The sequence below is a fragment of the Canis lupus genome, chromosome 2 (assembly GCF_003254725.2).
Source record: "Canis lupus dingo isolate Sandy chromosome 2, ASM325472v2, whole genome shotgun sequence".
In the NCBI taxonomy this organism is placed as follows: Eukaryota; Metazoa; Chordata; class Mammalia; order Carnivora; family Canidae; genus Canis; species Canis lupus.
Window position 1 is genome coordinate 4,074,210 of NC_064244.1, and position 21,761 is coordinate 4,095,970.

Genomic DNA, 21,761 nt, shown 5'->3' on the forward strand with positions numbered 1-21,761 from the left:
CTGGAAGAAAGACAGTCTCTTCAATAAATGGTGCTGGGAAAATTGGACATCCACATGCAGAAGAATGAAACTAGACCACTCTCTTGCACCATACACAAAGATAAACTCAAAATGGATGAAAGATCTAAATGTGAGTCAAGATTCCATCAAAATCCTAGAGGAGAACACAGGCAACACCGTTTTTGAACTTGGCCACAGCAATGTCTTGCAAGATATATCCATAAAGGTAGGAGAAACAAAAGCAAAATTGAATTATTGGGGCTTCATCAAGATAAGAAGATTCTGCACAGCAAAAGAAACAGTCAACAAAGACAACCTACAGAATTGGAGATGATATTTGCAAATGACTTATCAGATAAAGGGCTAGTATACAAGATCTATAAAGAACTTCTTAAACTCAACAGCAAAGAATCAAGCAATCCAATCATGAAATGGGCAAAGGACATGAACAGAAATCTCACAGAGGATTACATAGACATGGCCAACAAGCACATGAGAAAATGCTCTGCATCACTTGCCATCTTGGAAATACAAATCAAAACCACAATGAGATACCACCTCACACCAGTGAGAATGGGGAAAATTAACAAGGCAGGAAACAACAAATTTTGGAGAAGATGTGGAGAAAGGGGAACTCTCTTGTGCTGTTGGTGGGAATGTGAACTGGTCCAGCCACTCTGGAAAACTGTGTGGAGGTTCCTCAAAGAGTTAAAAATAGATCTGCCCTACAACCCAGCAATTGCACTGCTGGGGATTTACCCCAAAGATACAGATGCAGTGAAACACCGGGACACCTGCAATGTCCACAATAGCCAAACTGTGGAAGGAGCCTCGGTGTCCAACGAAAGATGAATGGATAAATTAGATGTGATTTATGTATACAATGGAATATTACTCAGCCATTAGAAACGACAAATACCCACTATTAGCTTCGATGTGTAGGGACCTGAGGGTATTGTGCTGAGTGAAATAAGTCAATTGGGAAAGGACTAACATTGTATTGTCTCATTCATTTGGGGAATATAAAAATTAGTGAAAGGGAATAAAGGGAAAGGAGAGAAAATGATTGAAAATATCAATGAGGGTGACAAAACATGAGAGACACCTAACTCTGGGGAATGAACAAGGGGTAGTGGAAGGGGAAGTGGGCGGGGGGTTAGGGTGACTGGGTGATGGACAAAGAGGGGGGCACTCGGTGGGATGAGCACTGGGTGTTATGCTATATGTTGGCAAATTGAACTCCAATAAAAATTTTTTTAAAAAATATTATAAATAGAAAACCCTAAAGACAAGACTCCATCAAAAAACTATTAGAACTGATAATTAAATTCAGTAAAGTTGCAGTACACAAAGTTGATATACAAAAATCAGCTTTATCATCACTAACATAAGGTTTTATAAAGATAAATTAAGAAAACAATACCACTTATAATAGCATTCAAAATAATAAAATAACTAGGAATAAGTTTTATCAAGGAGGCAAAAGACCTGTACACTATAAATACTATGAGACACTGGTGAAAGTAACTGAAGATGACAGAAATAAATAATGGATATTCCATGCTCATGGATTGGAAGATTTAATATTGTCAAAATGTTCACATCACCCATAGCAATCTACTGATTCAAATCAATCCCTATCAGAATTCCAGTGGCAAATTCCAGGGAAGATGGTGGAGTAGAAGGACCCTCAGCTCACCTTGTCACACAGATACAACTAGAAAACACATCAGTGTAAAAAACACATAAAATGACTGAAAGACTGTCATAACAAAGTCCACAACTAAGAGGCCACATTTAAGAAGGTAGGAAGGGCAAAAATTCTGTAGGGAGCTATAGGAACCCATGGCACTATTCACAGGAGGAAAGGATACTGCAGGTTAAACAGAGAGGGGAAGGAACAGACTTTCACATTGTGGACCGCAAATGAGAAAGACAAATCCCCATAACATTTGGCTTTGAAAACCAGACAGGTTGAATTTCTTACAAACAGTGAGACTTAAGACCTGGAACTTTAAAATCAGTGGGCTTTGCTTCCTGGGAGCAGGGAGGGTTAGAGAAAACTGAGTTTCCCTCTTAAAGAGTACAACAAACAGCCCACAGAAATGCAGCATGGAAACAGCATTTTGAAAAATACCTGGGGGCATATGGGAGGAATATTTGTTTACCTATCTCAATGCATGTGCTCTAGAGGAAGAGATCCTTGGGAGACTTCTCCAGGAACAAAGGACCTGACCAGAGTCATGCCTCTCCCCCACCCCTAGTCTAAACATATGGCCATCTTTGGGAATAGCACTACCCTGACACTTGTTACTAAATTGCTAATACCATGCATCCTGCACACAGGCTTCTGTGGATCTGCCCTCTCCAACATACTCTTGATTAGAGCCTACCCAAAGTGATACCACAAGCCTTCACTTTGTGTGCAAGCAGCCTTGATAGGGGTGAGCACCTCCAAAATGACTCCTCTCCCCTGGGGAGAGAAAAATATAATCACAGACACAACTCAGATTGCAACCCCAGTAGTGAGCTGGGGGCAGAATGCTGGTCTGAGTGCAGGCCACACCCACCAATGAAAGCTTCACAGGAGACAACACAAGGAAAGTGCCCTGCAGGTTGATGACCCTGCATCTCTGACAAATGCCTGGTCTGATTCAACTCAAGCTTAAGGCAGCCCCAGACTGGACCACTAACAGCATGGGGATGAAACACTGTCTATAATAGGTAATGAGAGCCATTGCAGATGACTAGACTGAAGGAAAAAGTGGCTCAGCCACAACAGCAGAGCACATGTGACACACTTGGGAGATCCCCATGAAGTGCCAGGTTCAGATGGACAGAAGACACTGCATTGCAGGGCACTATAGGAACTCTTCTTCATAAGGCCACTATGTATAAGAGCAGAACACATAATTGACTTTCTTAACACAGAAGAACAGTTATAGAAAGTTAGATAAAATGAGGAGACAGAGGAATATGTCCAAAATAAAATAACAGGACCAAATCACACCTAGAGACATGAGTGAAATGGGGATAAGTAGCATGCCTGATAGAGAATTTAAAGTAATAGTCATAAAGCTACTAACTGAACTTGAGAAAAGAGTCAAGGACCTCAGTGAGGCCATTAACAAAGAGAAAACATTCAAAAATCAGAGATGAAGAACTCAACAAATAAAATTAAAAATATACAAGTTGCAGTAAATAATAGAAGAGAAGAAGCAGATAAATAGATCAACAACCAGAAGGGCAGAGTAATGGAAAACAATCAAGCTGAGTAGGTAGGAGAAAAAAAATAATATAAAAAGAAATTAGACTTCGTGAATTCAGTGACACTATCAAGCATAACACTGCATTAGAGGGATCCCAGAAGGAGAAGAGGGAGAAAAGAAGGCAGAATATTTGCTTGGAGAAATAATAGTTGAAAATTTCCCAAATCTGGGGAAGGAAATAGACATCTAGATCAAAGATACATAGATAGCCCTAAACAAAAATCAGCCCTAGGAGGGACACACCAAGACACAAACAATTAAATTGGAAAAAAAATAGTGATAAAGAGATAATTTTAAAAACGTAAAGAGAAAAGAAAATATTTACATACTAGGGAAACCCCATAAGGCTATCAGTGGGTTTTTCAGTGGAAATTTTGCAGGCCAGAAGAGTGGGGCATGTTATATTCGAAGTGCTGAAAGGAAAAAAATCTTCAGTCAAGAATCCAGTAAAGCTATCATTCAGAATAGAAGGAGAGATAAAGAGTTTCCCAGACAAACAAAAATTAAAGGAATTTATCAAGACTAAACCAGCCATACAAGAAATGTTAAAGAGGATAATTTGAATGGAAAGAAAAGACCATAAGAATAAAAAGAAGAAGAAGAAGAAGAAGAAGAAGAAGAAGAAGAAGAAGAAGAAGAAGAAGAAGCATAAAATCAGTAAAAATAAATAAATCTGTAAAATTCATTCAAGGGATCAAAAAGTAAAAGGATGTATATAACATGACACAATATACCTAAAATGTGGAGGTGGGGAGAGGAGTAAAGAATAGGTTCAAAACTAAATGACCATCAACTTACTATAGACTAGTATATGAAGTGATGTTATATATAAATCAATTGGTAACCACAAATCAAAAGCCAGTAAAAGATGTGCAAATATAAAGAGAAAGAAATCTAAATATATCATTAAAGAAAGCCAAATAATAATGAGAGAAGAAGCAAATCAAGAAAGGAACAAAGAAGAACTACAAAAGCAATAATAAAAGAAGTAACAAAATGGCACTAAGTACTTACCTATCAACAATAGGGACTTTATCAAGATAAAACTCTTGCACAGCAAAGAAAACCGTCAACAAAACTAAAGGGTAACCTACATAATGGGAGAAGATATTTACAGATGTCTTATCAGATAAAGGATTAATATACAATATCTATAAAGATCTTATCAAACTAAACACCCAAAGAACAAATAATCCAGTCAAGAAATGGGCAGAAGAATGAACAGACATTTCTCCAAAGAAGACATACAACTGGCCAACAGACACATGGAAAAATATTCCACATCATCAGGGAAATACAAATCAAAAGCACAATAAGATACCACTTCACACCAGTCAGAATGGCTAAAGTTAACAACTTAGGAAACAACAGATGTTGGCGACCAAGTAGAGAAAGGGAAACCCTCTTGCACTGTTGGTGAGAATGCAAACTGGTGCATCCACTCTGTCAAACAATATGGAGGTTCCTCAAAAAGTTAAAAATAGAACTACACTTTGATGCAAGAATTGTACTGCTAGGTATTTATTCAAAGGAAAGAAACATAATGATCCAAAGGGGAATCGGCACCCCAATGTTTATAGCAGCAATGTCCACAATAGCTATGGAAAGAGCCCAAGATGTACATTGACAGATGATGAATGGATAAAGAAGAAGTGGTATATGTATATAATGGAATATTACTCAGCCATCAAAAAGAATGAAATTTTGCCATTTGAATTGATGTAGATGGAACTAGAGGATATTATGCTAAGCAAAATAAGACAGAGAAAAACAAATACCTCTGTGATATTTCTGTTCATGTCTTTTTCCCATTTCACGATTGGATTGTTTGTTTCTTTGTTGTTGAGTTTAATAAGTTCTTTATAGATCTTGGATACTAGCCCTTTATCTGATATGTCATTTGCAAATATCCTCTCCCATTCTGTAGGTTGTCTTTTAGTTTTGTTGACTGTTTCTTTTGATATCACTCATGTGGAATTTAAAAAAATAAAGCAGATGAATATAGGGAAAAGGAAGGAAAAATAAAATAAAAACAGAGAAGTAGGCAAACCCTGAGAGACTCTAAACTGTAGGAAATAAACTGAGGGTTGCTGGAGGAGAGGTGGGTGGGGGGATGGGCAATGAGTATTAAGGAGGGCACTTCATGTAATGATCACTGGGTGTTCTATGCAATGGATGAAGAACTGCACCCTACATCTGAAACTAATGCTACACTATATATTAGCTCATTGGATTTAAAGAAAGAAGAAAAAGAAAGAAAGAAAGAAAGAAAGAAAGAAAGAAAGAAAGAAAGAAAGAAAGAAAGAGAAAGAGAGAGAGAAGAAAGAAAGAAAGAAAGAAAGAGAGAGAAAGAGAGAGAGAGAGAAGAAAGAAAGAAAGAAAGAAAGAAAGAAAGAAAGAAAGAAAGAAAAGAAAAAATATGTTTTTATATGTGCACATATATGTGTGTAAATGAATGTGTGTATTGTATGCATACATGCATATGTGTATGTTTACATATACGTATATATGTATATGTATAAATTATGAGGAGAATCTGACTCAGGCCAAAATTCTATGTGTGATCTTTTAGATCCAATGATATATAATTACAAAGGCTTTGTTTGGCAGTTGTCATGAGGAAAATGTCACACCTCATACTACAGTTGACACACAGTCAGGGTACTGTAGAGGAGGCAATTGCACTAATGAGTCAAGGTCCATTTGGGCTGGCCATATCTGCATTGTAGCTCAGGTACATACATTGGGAACCTTTGTAAGAGGCAGAGGAGACCTCAGGTGAGGCATTATATTGTTCAGGCACTTCAACTTAGACCATCTTATTGGATAGGCCTTCCAACCCTTTCTCTTATTAAACTTAGTAAGTGAAAGTGGCACCTTGTGAAGTATTACTAAAGACCCCCCCTCCCCCCCCATTTCAGAATTTCTGACAGTGGCCACTTTGCCTAAAGTGGGGAAGAAAAATGGAAAGATGTAGAACTGAGACTAGCTCCATCTTCAGCTGGGCACTATTTGGGCTCTGACAGTTTTGGCCCACATATGATGAGTTCCCAGCACTAAAAAACATGTATTACTATCTTTCCAGAGAATATAGTGGCCTGGAGAACCATCCTGGTGACCTCTCAGGTACACAATTAGCAAGTGAGAACAACAGATAACAAGACTGATGATCATATTCAGATTTCTAGATTCACTTGTCAATCATGTTGATTATCAAGCTCAATCAAACCTCCTCATAAGATCATGTCAATCCATCCACGACACAATCCATAGCTTAACTGACAAATTTTAGGACATGGTAAAAGTGTCTATGGCATAGATAAAAAATACTGACCACTGGAAAGAATGTTATAAAAATGGCAACTCTCCTGAATACAATCCAGGCAATGGCCTTACGGAAGTCATCTTTGGACCTGGTTGCCAAACAACAAGGTCTCTCAAAGGAACAAACTGGTGGGCTCTCTACCAACAATGCATAGCTAGTTGTGAGCCATCAGGTTCCCATCAGGCACGAAGGTCCAAATAGTAATGGCTACTATTGACTAATAAAAGTGCTATTCCATCTATTCTGCTATCCCAGTGAGTCTTGAGACTTGGGTAGTTTGCTTCCTTGATGAAGGGGATAATCTTTTAAAGCTTTAGTGAGAGTGGTACCTTGTGGGATCCATCAATACAGACCCTTTTAAATTTTATGCAAACCTCTAAGCTTTTGGAAATGAACAAGACTAGAAGTTAGACATAGCCAAGAGTTCAAAGGTCAGAGTTCAAAGAGGTAAAAGATTACATTTTGGGGCCCTTTGGACACTAGTGAACAAATTCCTGTGACCCCATAATCTCTGACACAGGATAAGGAGAAACATAATTCTCTGAGAGGTCTGAGGCCATCAGGCCTCTTTTCTAGACCCAAGTGTGCATGAATTTCTTTGGGCCACCCCAATTATTATGGCTTCTACTACTGAATATATTATTGGTAGAAATGTACTTTATATACCAACCAGCAATTGCATTTACTCTTAACCTCTGATTAGATTTGCTAAAGGAAAGGTACTTTTGTGGGATACATGGAAAATCATGACCTACCAAACTACTGGCATCTAGCACCATTGTCTACCAAACACAATGTCAACAGCCAGGAAAATAAAAAGGAATAACTGCCTTCACTGTTGAAATTTATTTATTTTTATTTATTTTTTATTTATTTATTTATTTTCACTGTTGAAATTTAAAAAGCCAACAATGGGGGATCCCTGCGTGGCTCAGCAGTTTAGCACCTGCCTTCTACCCAGGGTGTGATCCTGGAGACCTGGGATCAAGTCCCACATCAGGCTCCCTGCATAGAGCCTGCTTCTCTCACTGACTGTGTCTCTGCCTCTCTCTCTCTCTCTCTCTCATGAATAAATAAAATCTTTAAATATTTTTTTTAAAAGCCAACAATGTCTGTAAATTATTTCTCCAATCAATGGTTCCACCTGTCCTACATGCAAGACTTCTGAAGTTTAGACCCCAAATTGATTAGGGCTATGCAAACTGTCAGTGCTGCCTTTGTCATTGGTGGTACCTAACATTATGACAGTTATAGAGGCTATTGCCCAAAGTGATAGAACTTGCTATGCTACAGATGACATCACAAATGCCGTTTTCAGCATCCCTCTCCATGCAGATGATCAGGATTAGTTTGTTGCATGTAGTGTGAATTGCCTTGTATCGCAAATATCCTTCTATAACACTTCCTAAACTCCCCAACTATCTGTAATCAATGCATGGGTCAAGAACTGGAAAAAAATCTCACTCTTAAGGAGGGTGCTATCTTTCCAATCTATTGATGAAATTATCATAGTATGCCATTATTACCAATAAGGTACAAGGACCTAAGTCCAGAGTAAAATTTCTGGGCATGATCAATAAAGAGCTTAATGTATCATCCCAAAGAAGCCAATTGTCATGCTTTTGGTCCTCTGTGTCCCCCAAATAAAAATAATCTGAGCAGTTAGTAAGACCATTGAGATACTGCCATGCTCTCACAGGGATCATAGAGCAGCCATCTGTGATCTTTGGCTGGGGCTGTACTGGACAGGATCCCCTAGGGGTCCTTCAACTGACCATCTTTGCTGCCCTTTTCTGGACCCCTCTGATTTCCATTTGCTGTTTCAGTTACAAATCTCAGCAACATGTCTTTTTGTATGCTGGAGATTATGGCAGAAGACCTCTACTGGAGGTCACAAGACACCCCTTGGGCTTTGGGTCTGCATTCTGTCCGTTGACTAAAAAGTGCATATTCTTTATGAGACAAGTATTGGTCTATTGTTGACCATGGTGAAAACTGAGAACATGACCTTGGTCATGTAACAATCTTCTGATAAGAAATTCCAACCAAAACATATTAATAGAAATATGTTTTGTTCTCTAGTTATGTTAGAGTATTCACATTTTCTGTATTCAAAGTTTAAAATTTCTATAAAATACATGTTCACTTATGTAATCATGAACCAAAGAAAGTTCTGACGCATTTAACTTAAAACAATATAAAGTTATCTATAATTATTATACTTACTGAGTCTTTCCTCTATTGAAGTTTTTCGTTTTGATTGTACTTGGGTTTTTAACACCGGGTCTTGATGTTTAAGCATAATATTTTCATCTGGTACTTCATCAACAGCTACATAAAGAGTTAAATTAATAAGAAAATAGATATATCATGAAATATCTAGATTTCAAATTTATAACAAGTGAATAGCACCATTTCCTCCCATTTTTATAAAATCACAAATCAATTATCATAATACCATATCTAACTGAAAATTCTGAGACTATTTTTAATGGGTATGTACTGAAGTTGTCTATTTTATAAATATTCCAGGCACTAAGTATGTTTATGACACTAATTTAGTCAGGTTATTTATACTTTAGGTTAATACACATTCATATACCAACCAATGAAAATGCATAGGCGCAAGATTAGTCAATATGACCTTATTTGTAATTGTAAACTATTTAAAATTATCTAAGTATTCAAACATAGGAGATTGGTTGAGTAAACTAATATATATACCACAAACAATACTATTTTCCACAATATATACAAGTCAAACCATTATTAACTTATATAATGATGTCATGCCAATTATTTCTCAATAAAACAAAATTGTTCAGTATCAATTACAATAAATTATGTTGTATATATGTGGGTATATAAACATATAGTATATGTAGTATGTATAGGGATATAATGTTGTACAAATAACTGTACATAGAGTGAGATATTCCCCTTCCCATCTAGATGAGCTAATACATCCAATCCTTGCCTGATATTTCATGGGGATATGAAACGTAGGTTGAAGCACTCATGGAAGTCAGTGCCCTTTCATGTTTAGACTCCTGCTTTTATCATTGTAGTAAGTGAATAAAGGGTTAATTTTTACTTTTAATTTGGCTTATCTTAAGTGACCTCCCCCATGCCTAGAAGCTTTCTCTCGGTGACAGATGGTGACAAGCATGGTAGCTCAATTAAGCAAAATGTCTTTCTGGAAAAATAAAAAAAGGATGAAGATCCTATGTTTGAGAGGTATCAGTGGTCCTTTTCTTTAGCCACTGACTCCATGGCCAAAATGCCTGGGTCAAATTAGAGATCCAACAGAAGGGCTCTGAGAAATCTAGGGAAGCAATTCCTCCACTAATGCTCTTGTCCTTTGATGATAGGGTTAAAAATGTCAAATACTCTCTAAGCTAAATTTTGTCCAATGTTTGTTGCTAGCTCTAGTGAGGTCCCAGGCAATGAAAGACATCCTACAACATACAAGTTATTGAGACTTGTGGTTTAATTAAATGAATAAATAACTCTTTGGGATTACTTTGCTAGTGACCTTAAAAGACCTTAGAGACTTGGGTTGCTTGCTCAAATGATGAAGAAGGTAATTTTCTTAAACTTAGTGAGGGACAGTGGTACTTTGTGGGGTGTACCACTATAGTACCCTCCTTTAGAATATTCTGACCACAGAAAACTTGATCAGGGAGGCTGAGGAACACACAAGTTGTTCTTCCTCAGCTGGGTGCTATTTGGGCTCTGACAGCTTTGGCCCACCCATGATGTGTTCCCCATGACTAAAATACATGCTTGCATCATGTCTACAGAGACACGAGGAGCATTGCAAACTGTACTGGTGGTCTCTTCGTTCTACAGTGAGAGAGTTAGAGTATTGCCCTAGTGGACAACAAGGTTAACAAGACTCTAGGTTCATTCATGCCACCCCTGCTGGTTATCAAGCTCAACTGAACCTCCTAATAAGGTCAGGTCAATTTGTCAGTGACATAATTCAGATCATAACTGACAAATTCTTGGGCAAGGAAAAAGCAACTGCCAATATAATAAAGAGAGACCATCAAATAGAGTGACATAAAAATGGATAATCAGGCACATACTAGAAGATTTGGGTAAGAGCTTTCCCAGAGATCCTGGGTCTGGTAACTAAACATGGGAGTCAAAAGAAAAGATGAATAGGCTTTCCACTGAGAAATTCTTGGTCAAGTAGTGTTCCATTAGGAGACAAATAGCAGTCCTCCCAGAGACTGCCCAGTGATGGACCCTCTAACTAAGACCAATGCTGTTTCTTCTTCCAGTGAATTATGAAAAGGATCAGAGCCCTGTAAAATTTTACTCAAACTTTTTGGCTTAAAAAAAAAAGACTATCAAATGATAATGTCCTTATGTCCGTAGTGAGAAATGGAGGTTTTATGCCAAAGTCAAAGTTCAAAGTAGACCTGGAGTAGAGCTACATTACTTTGGCCTTTTGAATAGTGGTGCACAGGTGACTTTAATGCCCCAAATCCCTGGCATAAAAATGAGGGGGAAATTGATAATGCTCACTGGCTTTTTGTCTGAAGCCACCACCACCAAGACCCGTACCCAGACTATATTTGGATGGGTCCCTGGGGGCTAATGCATATCACCATTGTGATGGTGCCTACTCCTGAATATATTATTGTTATAGGTGTTATGTATTGTATAGTCTATATGCATTTCTGAATGAAACCACACTAAACCCTAAGGGGAATTGCTGCAGTTAGGACAATTTTAATGGGGCATGTAGAAAATTGGAAGCTTACCAGGCCACCAGCACTGAGTGCTTTTGTCTCTCCAAAACAGTACCAATTGTCTTGGGGATAAAAATAAATAATTGCTCTTATTGCTTGCTTAAGAAAGCCAAAGTCCAACATCTGACTTTTGCACAAGGCCTTGGGTACCTGAAAATAACTGTTGGTGGCTCAACTGTGTAGTACAGCCTTTGGTGCTGGCATTACCTGACATTGGGCTATTGCCCAAGCTGATGGAAGTAGGTATAAAGTAATTCATATTGCAAATGTTCTTTTCAGCATTCCCATCCACACAGATGATCATAATTGCAACTATTATGTGTAATGGGTTGCAATACACCTTTAACATCCTTCTACAAGGCCATGACCTGGAAAAAGTCCCACTTTTAGCTGGAGCACTATTCTTCCCTATATTGATGACATCTTCTTAGTTGGCCCAGGCAAGGGCATGGCCCAACAAGGACTGTATACCATGTTGACCAATATGGACTAATATGGGTGGGTCATTAGCTTAGACAAGGCAGAAGTACCTATGATCCATGTGAAATTTCAAGGAATAAACTGGAAAGGGACAGTGTGTCTCACTCCAGAAGGAGCAACTGCCAAGTTCTAGTCATGCTTAGGCTCTTAGCTCCAATAAATACAAAGGATGCCCAGTTAATGGTGGTCACACATTCTCTACATGACTATCTTGATGATGACACCCATCAATTAGATTACCAAAAAGACCTCTACTTTGCGTGGGGCATGACAACAGAATGCCCTGAAGGTTCTCCAACTATCCGATATAGGCCATGCTTCTCCTTGCCCCTCTAATTCATTTTGCCTTTTGAGTTACAAGTTTAGCACATCTGTTTGCCAATTAAAGCATGTTGGAGGTGCCTGTTTGGGCTTTTGGCCCAATATCCTGTAGTTGACTGAAAGTAAACACCTTTTGAGGGACCATTGACTAGTTATTGGGTTTTAGTGGACACTGAGTTCAAGAGCCTGCCATGAAATCATCTTACGAATAGATATTCCAAACAAATGTTAAATGGGTTTTATGATATTAATATTTTAGGTCAAATTGTAAATTTTCCATAAATTATATGTTCAAATGCATGTTCATGAAGTAAATAAAAAAGATCTTATGATATTCATTTTTAAAAATGTAAAGTGATCTTTAATTATATTACTTACTCTTAGATTTTTTCTCTCTGGAAGTTATTTGTTTCTGTACTTGCATTTGAAGTTTTGACACTGAATCTTGATGCTTAAGCATAAGATTTTTGTCTGGTACATAATCATGAACTACAGAAAGAGATTTATTTAGGCTATTAATAGAAAAAATAGATCTACTATAAAATGTCTAGATTTAAAATTTGTAACAAACACACAGCAATTTTTTTTCTCATTTTAATAATGTTATAGGCAAGTTGCCATACCAGATGTGACATGAAAATTGTAAGAATACTTTTAATGGGTATGTGTTGAAGCTGTATCACTAATGTCTCTATTATAATGTTTCTTTTTTTAAGATTTATTTATTTATTCATGAGAGACAGACAGAGAGAGAAAGAGAGGCAGAAGGAGAAGCAAGCTCCTTGCAGGGAGCCTGATGCGGGACTCGATCCTGGATCCTGGGATCATGCCCTGAGCCAAAGGAAGATGCTCGATCACTGAGCCACCCAGGTGTCCCAATTATAATGTTTCAAGTATAATATTATACTATATACAGTCTCTAGTTTCTTGGGTTACTTTAATACTTTAATATACATAAATATAATATACTATATACTATTTAATATACATAAATATAATATACTAATATACTATTAAAGTATTTAATACTTTAATATACATAAAGTATAATGATGTATACTTTAATATACATTCAGACAACTAAAAGAAAATTCCTATGTATGAGGTTATTAATTACAAAATACCTGCAAATTGCCAATATTTACAACTATACAAATTTTTAAACTGAGCAGAGTGGTGAAATAAACTAAGGTATATACTATACATTATGTTGTGTATAAATTATAGTAGATAATGTTGTACAAACAAAGGTACATACAGCTGTAATGTGAATGATACAGATCTCTATAAACTAACTTGAATGGATTACTAGGAATAACATTAAGTTAAAAAAATGAAAAGGGGAATGTTACTTTTGGGTAGAGAAGAAGAAAATATATATAAAGACAAATAGAGGAAACATAATAAATATATCAGAAAGCAGGGACACCTGGGTGGCTCAGTGGTTGAGCTTCTGCCTTTGGCTCAGGGTGTGATCCCACAGTCCTAGGATTCAATCCAGCATTGAGTTCCCCAGGGGCAGCCTCCTTCTCCCTCTGCCTGTGTCTCTGCCTCTTTCTGTGTGTCTTTCATGAATAAATAAATAAAATCTTTTTTTTAAAGCAATATAATTAGTTATCTACAAAATGACAGGGGAAGACTGAGAGAGGGATGGCATTGTTCTAAGCATACCTTTCATATATTTTCAACTTTTGGAAGTAGATTCATGTTCTACATTTTCAAAATAAAACTAAATCAATAAGGGTAAGAAAGTGGAATGAAAATTGAAAACAAACTTAGTCAAGTGAAAATGAAACTGCTGAAGGAAAAATAAGAGCAATAACTCACCAGTATAATATTTAACGTAAATTCTTACTCTTGGACATGAGATTTGGGGTAAGGAGGGGCAGGTGGACCAAAAACAAATCATGAAATATTTCTGGTTGGTTTATTTTTCCAGTGGTATGTGCTAACCACTTCTGAAACCATTTGAAAAGCATTACAAGATTAGGCAAATGAGTAAATGTGTTGATGTTGTTTAGAGGTCCAGCTACTCCAGTCCCAGGGCCCATAAAATGGTAGGAGTCTTTAATTTGGGGTCTCTTCAGCTGTGAGACTATCCCTCACTTCTGTATGCATTAAGGTATCTGACCCTTGCCTGGTGCTCTTCCATGGGGTAAAATAGAACATTAGTAAAGCTGGTACTCTCCCCTTTCCAGAATATAGCCTATACTATGGTAGTAAAAGAATAAAAGTTAATTATTACTCTAAGTTTGGCTTATTTTAATAGATCAATTAAAAAACTGCATCTCTCTCTAGCAAATTACCACAATGAATGTGTGGTCAATGAAACACAATACTTTCCCAAAGGAATACTTTGGAAAGTACTATGAGTCTGCAAGACATGATAGGGAGAAGGATATTATTAGATTATTTGCATAAGAGCCAGGGGGCACTTTGCCAGTTAGGCAAAAGCCTTTCAGAAAGTACTAGAAGATACCATGGGGCTTTCTAGAGAGCTATTGTGTTGTTTACATAAGCTTTTCAGTTCTTTAGGGGAACAACTGTCTTTTTCTTTTTAGCCCCTGATTCACCTAACAAGATGCCCATTTTTGCACAGTAACTACTGTTAGTTCTAGCATGCTGCTAGAACTAATGGACAATCTATGATGCAGTGAGCTACTGAGACTCACACTTTAATGAAAAAGAGGACAGAATCCTGAGGATTGCTTTGTCCAGCAACTCAGAGATCTTGGGACTTGGGTAGTTTGCCTTCATGAAGAAAGAGGTTCATCTTGTTCAACTAATGAGGGAGAGGAGCAAACTGTAGGACTCATGATGGTAGCACTCCTTCAGAGAGCCTTGACAGTGCCCATATTGACCAAGGAGGTAGAGAAAAAGGGAGGTGAAAGACATGAACATCTGAGGCCATTCTCTTTCCTTAAGGTACTATTTTGGCTCTGGGTACTGTTTTGATCTCCTGAGGGCCCAAAAACAGATGAATAATTGAAAATTATTGTTATTCAGATTGCTTGTCTTGTGGTCATCAAATGATCTTTAGACCAGAAATTCCAACCAAAGGGTAGCAATATTTTTGCTTTTTTCTCTAGCCATCTTAGAGTATTCATGTTTTGGTCAAAGTGTAACATTTTTATAAAATATATGTTCAAATACATACTCATGAACCAAAATAGAAACATCTAATTTAAAATAAAGTTATTTGTAATTTTATACTTACTACCAAGTCTTTCCCTCTTTTGAATTATTTGTTTCTTCACTTGAATCTCTGGTTTTGACATTGAGTCTTGATGCTCAAGCACATGATTTTCATCTGGTACTTCATACTGAACTACATAGAGAAGTATTTAGCCAAGTAAATAAAAAAGAGACATATTGTGAAATACCTAGATTTCAAATTTATAGCAAGCATTTTTTATTTTTATAAAGTTATAAGTTAACTATCATAATGCTATATCTGATATAAAACTGTTAGAAGAGTTTTAATGGGCATGTGTAGAAAGCATTTTATCATATCATTAATATTCCTAGGCCTCAAATGTGTTTTACCTTAATCTCTAGTTTTCTTAGGTTTTTAATGTTTTCAGTTAATATATATTTATAGACAAAACAATGAAAATATATATGCACACGATTATTCATTCTAACATAGTTGTAATTGCAAAATCTCAAACCGCTTAAATGCACAAGCATAGAAAATTGATAAAGTATATAAATTATGATAATATAAACTATAGGATATAATGAGGTACAGTTGTACACACAAGTATAGAAGGAATGTTATATAAACATTCCCTATAAACTGACTTGATGGTATTTCTATGAAATGATGTTTAGTGGAAAAGAACCTGAAAGAAAAAATATCTAGTATGCTATCTTTTAAGTATGAAAGGGAAATGGCGGGGGGGGGGGAGGAGTGTTGGTGAATGAAGAGAGATACTTACTACTTACCTTTATAAAATGAAACACAGGAAATATAAAACAGAAAACAATGTAGTTGGTCACTAAAAGTCACTGTAGACACTGCTGAGTTTTACCCAGTGACTTTTGTTAGCTCTTATTATGTCTCAGGCACTGATGGATAGGCTATGACACAGCAAGTTTTTGAGACTCATGTTTAATGAGTTGCTTTAAACTTGTTGCTTTACCAGCAACTCATAGCCTTGGGTAGTGGGGCTCCAACCATAAAGAAAATAATCTTGTTAACTTAGTGTAGGACAGTGGAACCTGTTAGATGTGTCGCACAGACACACTGGTTCTTTTTTTTTTTTTAATTTATTTTTTATTGGTGTTCAACTTACTAACATACAGAATAACCCCCAGTGCCTGTCACCCTTTCACTCCCACCCCCGCCCTCCTCCCCTTCTACCACCCCTAGTTCGTTTACCAGAGTTAGGAATCTTCATGTTCTGTCTCCCTTTCTGATATTTCCCACACATTTCTTCTCCCTTCCTTTATATTCCCTTTCACTATTATTTATATTCCCCAAATGAATGAGAACATATAATGTTTGTCCTTCTCTGACTGACTTACTTCACTCAGCATAATACCCTCCAGTTCCATCCACGTTGAAGCAAATGGTGGGTATTTGTCATTTCTAATGGCTGAGTAATATTCCATTGCATACATAAACCACATCTTCTTTATCCATTCATCTTTCATTGGACACCGAGGCTCCTTCCACGGTTTGGCTATCGTGGCCATTGCTGCTATAAACATCGGGGTGCAGGTGTCCTGGCATTTCATTGCATTTGTATCTTTGGGGTAAATCCCCAGCAGTGCAATTGCTGGGTCGTAGGGCAGGTCTATTTTTAACTGTTTGAGGAACCTCCACACAGTTTTCCAGAGTGGCTGGACCAGTTCACATTCCCACCAACAGTACAAGAAGGTTCCCCTTTCTCCACATCCTCTCCAACATTTGGTGTTTCCTGTCTTGTTAATTTTCCCATTCTCACTGGTGTGAGGTGGTATCTCATTGTGGTTTTGATTTGTATTTCCCTGATGGCAAGTGATGCAGAGCATTTTCTCATATGCATGTTGGCCATGTCTATGTCTTCCTCTGTGAGATTTCTGTTCATGTCTTTTGCCCATTTCATGATTGGATTGTTTGTTTCTTTGGTGTTGAGTTGAATAAGTTCTTTATAGATCTTGGAAACTAGCCCTTTATCTGATATGTCATTTGCAAATATCTTCTCCCATTCTGTAGGTTGTCTTTGAGTTTTGTTGACTGTATCCTTTGCTGTGCAAAGCTTCTTATCTTGATGAAGTCCCAATAGTTCATTTTTGCTTTTGTTTCTTTTGCCTTCGTGGATGTATCTTGCAAGAAGTTACTATGGCCGAGTTCAAAAAGGGTGTTGCCTGTGTTCTTCTCTAGGATTTTGATGGAATCTTGTCTCACATTTAGTTCTTTCATCCATTTTGAGTTTATCTTTGTGTATGGTGCAAGAGAGTGGTCTAGTTTCATTCTTCTGCATGTGGATGTCCAATTTTCCCAGCACCATTTATTGAAGAGACTGTCTTTCTTCCAATGGATAGTCTTTCCTCCTTTATCGAATATTAGTTCACCATAAAGTTCAGGGTCCACTTCTGGGTTCTCTATTCTGTTCCACTGATCTATGTGTCTGTTTTTGTGCCAGTACCACACTGTCTTGATGACCACAGCTTTGTAGTACAACCTGAAATCTGGCATTGTGATGCCCCCAGCTATGGTTGTCTTTTTAAAAATTCCCCTGGCTATTCGGGGTCTTTTCTGATTCCACACAAATCTTAAAATAATTTGTTCTAACTCTCTGAAGAAAGTCCACGGTATTTTGATAGGGATTGCATTAAACGTGTATATTGCCCTGGGTAACATTGACATTTTCACAATATTAATTCTGCCAATCCATGAGCATGGAATATTTTTCCATCTCTTTGTGTCTTCCTCAATTTCTTTCAGAAGTGTTCTATAGTTTTTAGGGTATAGATCCTTTACATCTTTGGTTAGGTTTATTCCTAGGTATCTTATGCTTTTGGGTGCAATTGTAAATGGGATTGACTCCTTAATTTCTCTTTCTTCAGTTTCATTGTTAGTGTATAGAAATGCCACTGATTTCTGGGCATTGATTTTGTATCCTGCCACGCTACCGAATTGCTGTATGAGTTCTAGCAATCTTGGGGTGGAGACTTTTGGGTTTTCTATGTAGAGTATCATGTCATCAGCGAAGAGGGAGAGTTTGACTTCTTCTTTGCCAGTTTGAATGCCTTTAATGTCTTTTTGTTGTCTGATTGCTGAGGCTAGGACTTCCAGTACTATGTTGAACAGCAGTGGTGAGAGTGGACATCCCTGTCTTGTTCCTGATCTTAGGGGAAAGGCTCCCAGTGCTTCCCCATTGAGAATGGTATTTGCTGTGGGCTTTTCATAGATGGCTTTTAAGATACACCGGTTCTAAAGTCCCTGAAAGCAGCCACTTTGCCCAAAGAGGACAGGGGGACAGGGTGAAAAAGACACAGATAATCAAGACACTCTCCTTCTATTGGCTGCCATTTGGTTTCTGAAAAGTTTAGCCCTCCCATGATGAGTTCCCTGCCCCTGAAAATATTATGTAGTTACTCAACAATGGAATCTCAAGGAGAAAATGGATGGATTTTCCACTAAGAATCTTCTGGCCAGGGGGTAGTGAGCCATAGCAGGCTAAAGCACAGCCCCATAAGAATCAAAATGATAGGGACAGTTGGTGGCTCAGTCAGTTAAGCATCTGACTCTTGATCTCAGCTCAGGTCTTGGTCTCAGGATAATGAGTTAAAACCCTACAAAGAATCAAAATGATGATGACATTTATTACTAATATGAGACCTATTCCTTCTGCCTCCTTCCAGTGATATTAACATGAATCAGAGAACTCTACCTAATTTACCTGGAGTTCTTGGCTTTCAAAAATAAGTAAGACTGGGGGCAGGTTAAGGTCTCTCTATCTCCACTGGCATTTGAGGATGTATGGTTTTGAGTTTAAAGAGGTGATGAGGAGAAATTGCATAAGTTGGGACATTTGGATTCTAGTTTATGAGTTACTATGATTGTCACAATTCTGACACAGGATAAGAGGGAAATAATGCTATCTGACCCTGACACCTGACAATGGATGTCTCTTTGGGGCTGGTAAGCCTCCATTTTTATAACCCGCACTACTAAATATATTATTAACATGGATATATTTTCTATGTGAACTCCAACATGGATCAGCCTCAAGTTTTAATGAGTATTGCTGCATTTGGGGTCATTAGTGGGGCATATGGAAGACTGTAAACCTACCAGACTCCCAATATCTAGAGATTTGCCTCCAAAACCAACTTCACAGGGGTGAAAAAAATTTATATCCCCACTGCTGAGTTTAACTAAGTCAAAGATCTCCATAAGACTATTTCATTATTCATGAATTAAGTCATCCTGTGCATACAGCCTTGGGTGCTTAGTCAATTAATTATAGGTAGCTTAACTATGGAACAACCTAGGACACTGGTGTTACTTGATATTGCAACTGCCATAGAAGTTACTGCTTCATAGCATCCCCATCCATACAGATGATCAGAATCAGTTTGCCTTATATGTAATAGGTTGCAGTAGACCTTTAATCCCATTCCACAAGGCTATGAGCTGGAAAAAGTCCCATTTCTAGATAGAACACTATCCTTCTACAATATTGATGACATCCTTCTAGTCATCAATAGCCAAAGGCATCCTAGTCAAAGGCACTACCCAACAAGGACTAGATGTTGTGTTGACCCACTTTCAGCAACACAGCTGAGTCATTAAAATGGACATAGAACAAGTTAAATCCCTGGAAAGGGGCAATATGTTTCGTTTTAGGAGACAACTGCCAAATCCTTGTCCTCCCAACATATACAAAAGAGACTTGGAAATCTGTGGGACTATTCTGACTGGCACTGTCACATTCTCCTCTGTGGGATCCTGATTGCAATTATCTATTGAGTTACCAAAAAGGCCTCTACATTTGAGTGAATCTGGTGGATTTCAACCAACAACATGCTCTGGAAGTTATAACATGCCTTCTAGGCCTCTATGAGTGCATTTAAGTTACAGGTCTCAGCAACTTTTTATCAGTTGGGAGTCTTTGGAAAAAGGCAACTATACAGACAGTGGATTATCAGGCTTTTGAACTCATAACCAACTGGAGCTGACTGAAAGTTACACACCCTTTGAAAGAATTATTGGCCTGTTATTGGTTTTGGTGGATACTTAATGCATGAGTCATGGCTTGGAAACAGTATTACAGCTAGAAAAATTAACTGAAAATTATGATTACTTTAGCTTTTGCTTTCATTTTTTAAAGGCATTTATACTTTAGATAAAAGTGTAAAACTTCTATATAGATTTGTGAATCAAAAAAGTCTTTGGATGCAATTAAAAATAATTTAAGATAACAATTATTATCCTTACTAGTATAGTCTTTCTCTTTAGAAATTCTTTGCCATTTTACTTATATTTGGGTTTGTAACATTGATTCAAGGTGCTTAAGCATGAGATTTTCATCTGGTACTTTATCAGGAGCTACATAGGAAAATATTGAGTCCACTAAATGAAAAATGGTTATATTATGAAATCTCTATAATTCAAATTTATAACAAGTATACAGCAACATTCTCATTTTTATAGAGCTATAACTAAATTATCAAAATTCTAGATCTGACAAGATTATTGTGAGAAGAGTTTTAACACATGTATGTTGAATCTCTCTCATTACTTCATTAACATTTCTAGTCATCATAGATAATTTATATTGGTCTGTTTCTCTTTGGCTACTACTTTAGAAATCATATAGATTTCACAGACCAACGAATGAAAATGCATATGTACAATTTATTAATTACAGCATTATTTGTAATTGTACATTAATGTAGAAACATGAGAGACTGAATGAATAAGCTAATATATATGGCATAAATTATGTAAATTATGGTAAATAATGTGGTACAAAAAGCTGTACATAGAAATGTAAAAGGAATGAAAATGGTTTCTCTAAGCTGACTTGGAGGGGTTTCCAGAAGATAATATTAGGTGAAAAAAGAAGAGGGGCTTGTTGTATGGTACCTTTTAGGTAAGGAAGAAGGGCAAATAAAATAAGAAAAAGAGAGAAAATGAATTAGAGACTTACCTTTTATACAATGAATGCAAGTGAGATATTAGAAAACAATGTAATTGGTTACCTACAAGATGAAAGGGAGAAGACTGGGGATAAAATGGTTCTGTTCTAAGTATATCTCTTTATGTATTTGGTTTTCTTTTGGAAGCAGGTTCCAGTTAAAATTAAAAAATAAAATTAACTCACAAAAGAGGAACTACATCTGAAAGCAAACTTATTATTATTTTATTTTATTTTATTTTTAAATTTATGATAGTCACAGAGAGAGAGAGAGAGGCAGAGACATAGGCAGAGGGAGAAGCAGGCTCCATGCACCGGGAGCCCAACGTGGGATTGGATCCCGGGTCTCCAGGATCGCGCCCTGGGCCAAAGGCAGGCGCCAAACCGCTGCACCACCCAGGGATCCCTGAAAGCAAACTTAAAGAAATGAACCTAATTTATAATATTGAGGTGTGTTCCCTCCATC

At 37.2% G+C, this 21,761-nt stretch overlaps 1 protein-coding gene across 1 annotated transcript in view; it reads right to left on the minus strand.

The window, feature by feature from the left end:
* The window catches only part of CCDC7 (coiled-coil domain containing 7), a 364,544-nt gene that overhangs the window by 137,075 nt on the left and 205,708 nt on the right, over positions 1-21,761 (minus strand). The window contains exons 22-24 of the mRNA XM_049096618.1: positions 15,376-15,486; positions 12,537-12,647; positions 8,821-8,925 (exon numbers count right to left, since the gene is read on the minus strand). Coding sequence (XP_048952575.1) covers positions 8,821-8,925; positions 12,537-12,647; positions 15,376-15,486 — 327 coding nt within the window. The remainder of the gene's footprint in view (positions 1-8,820; positions 8,926-12,536; positions 12,648-15,375; positions 15,487-21,761) is intronic.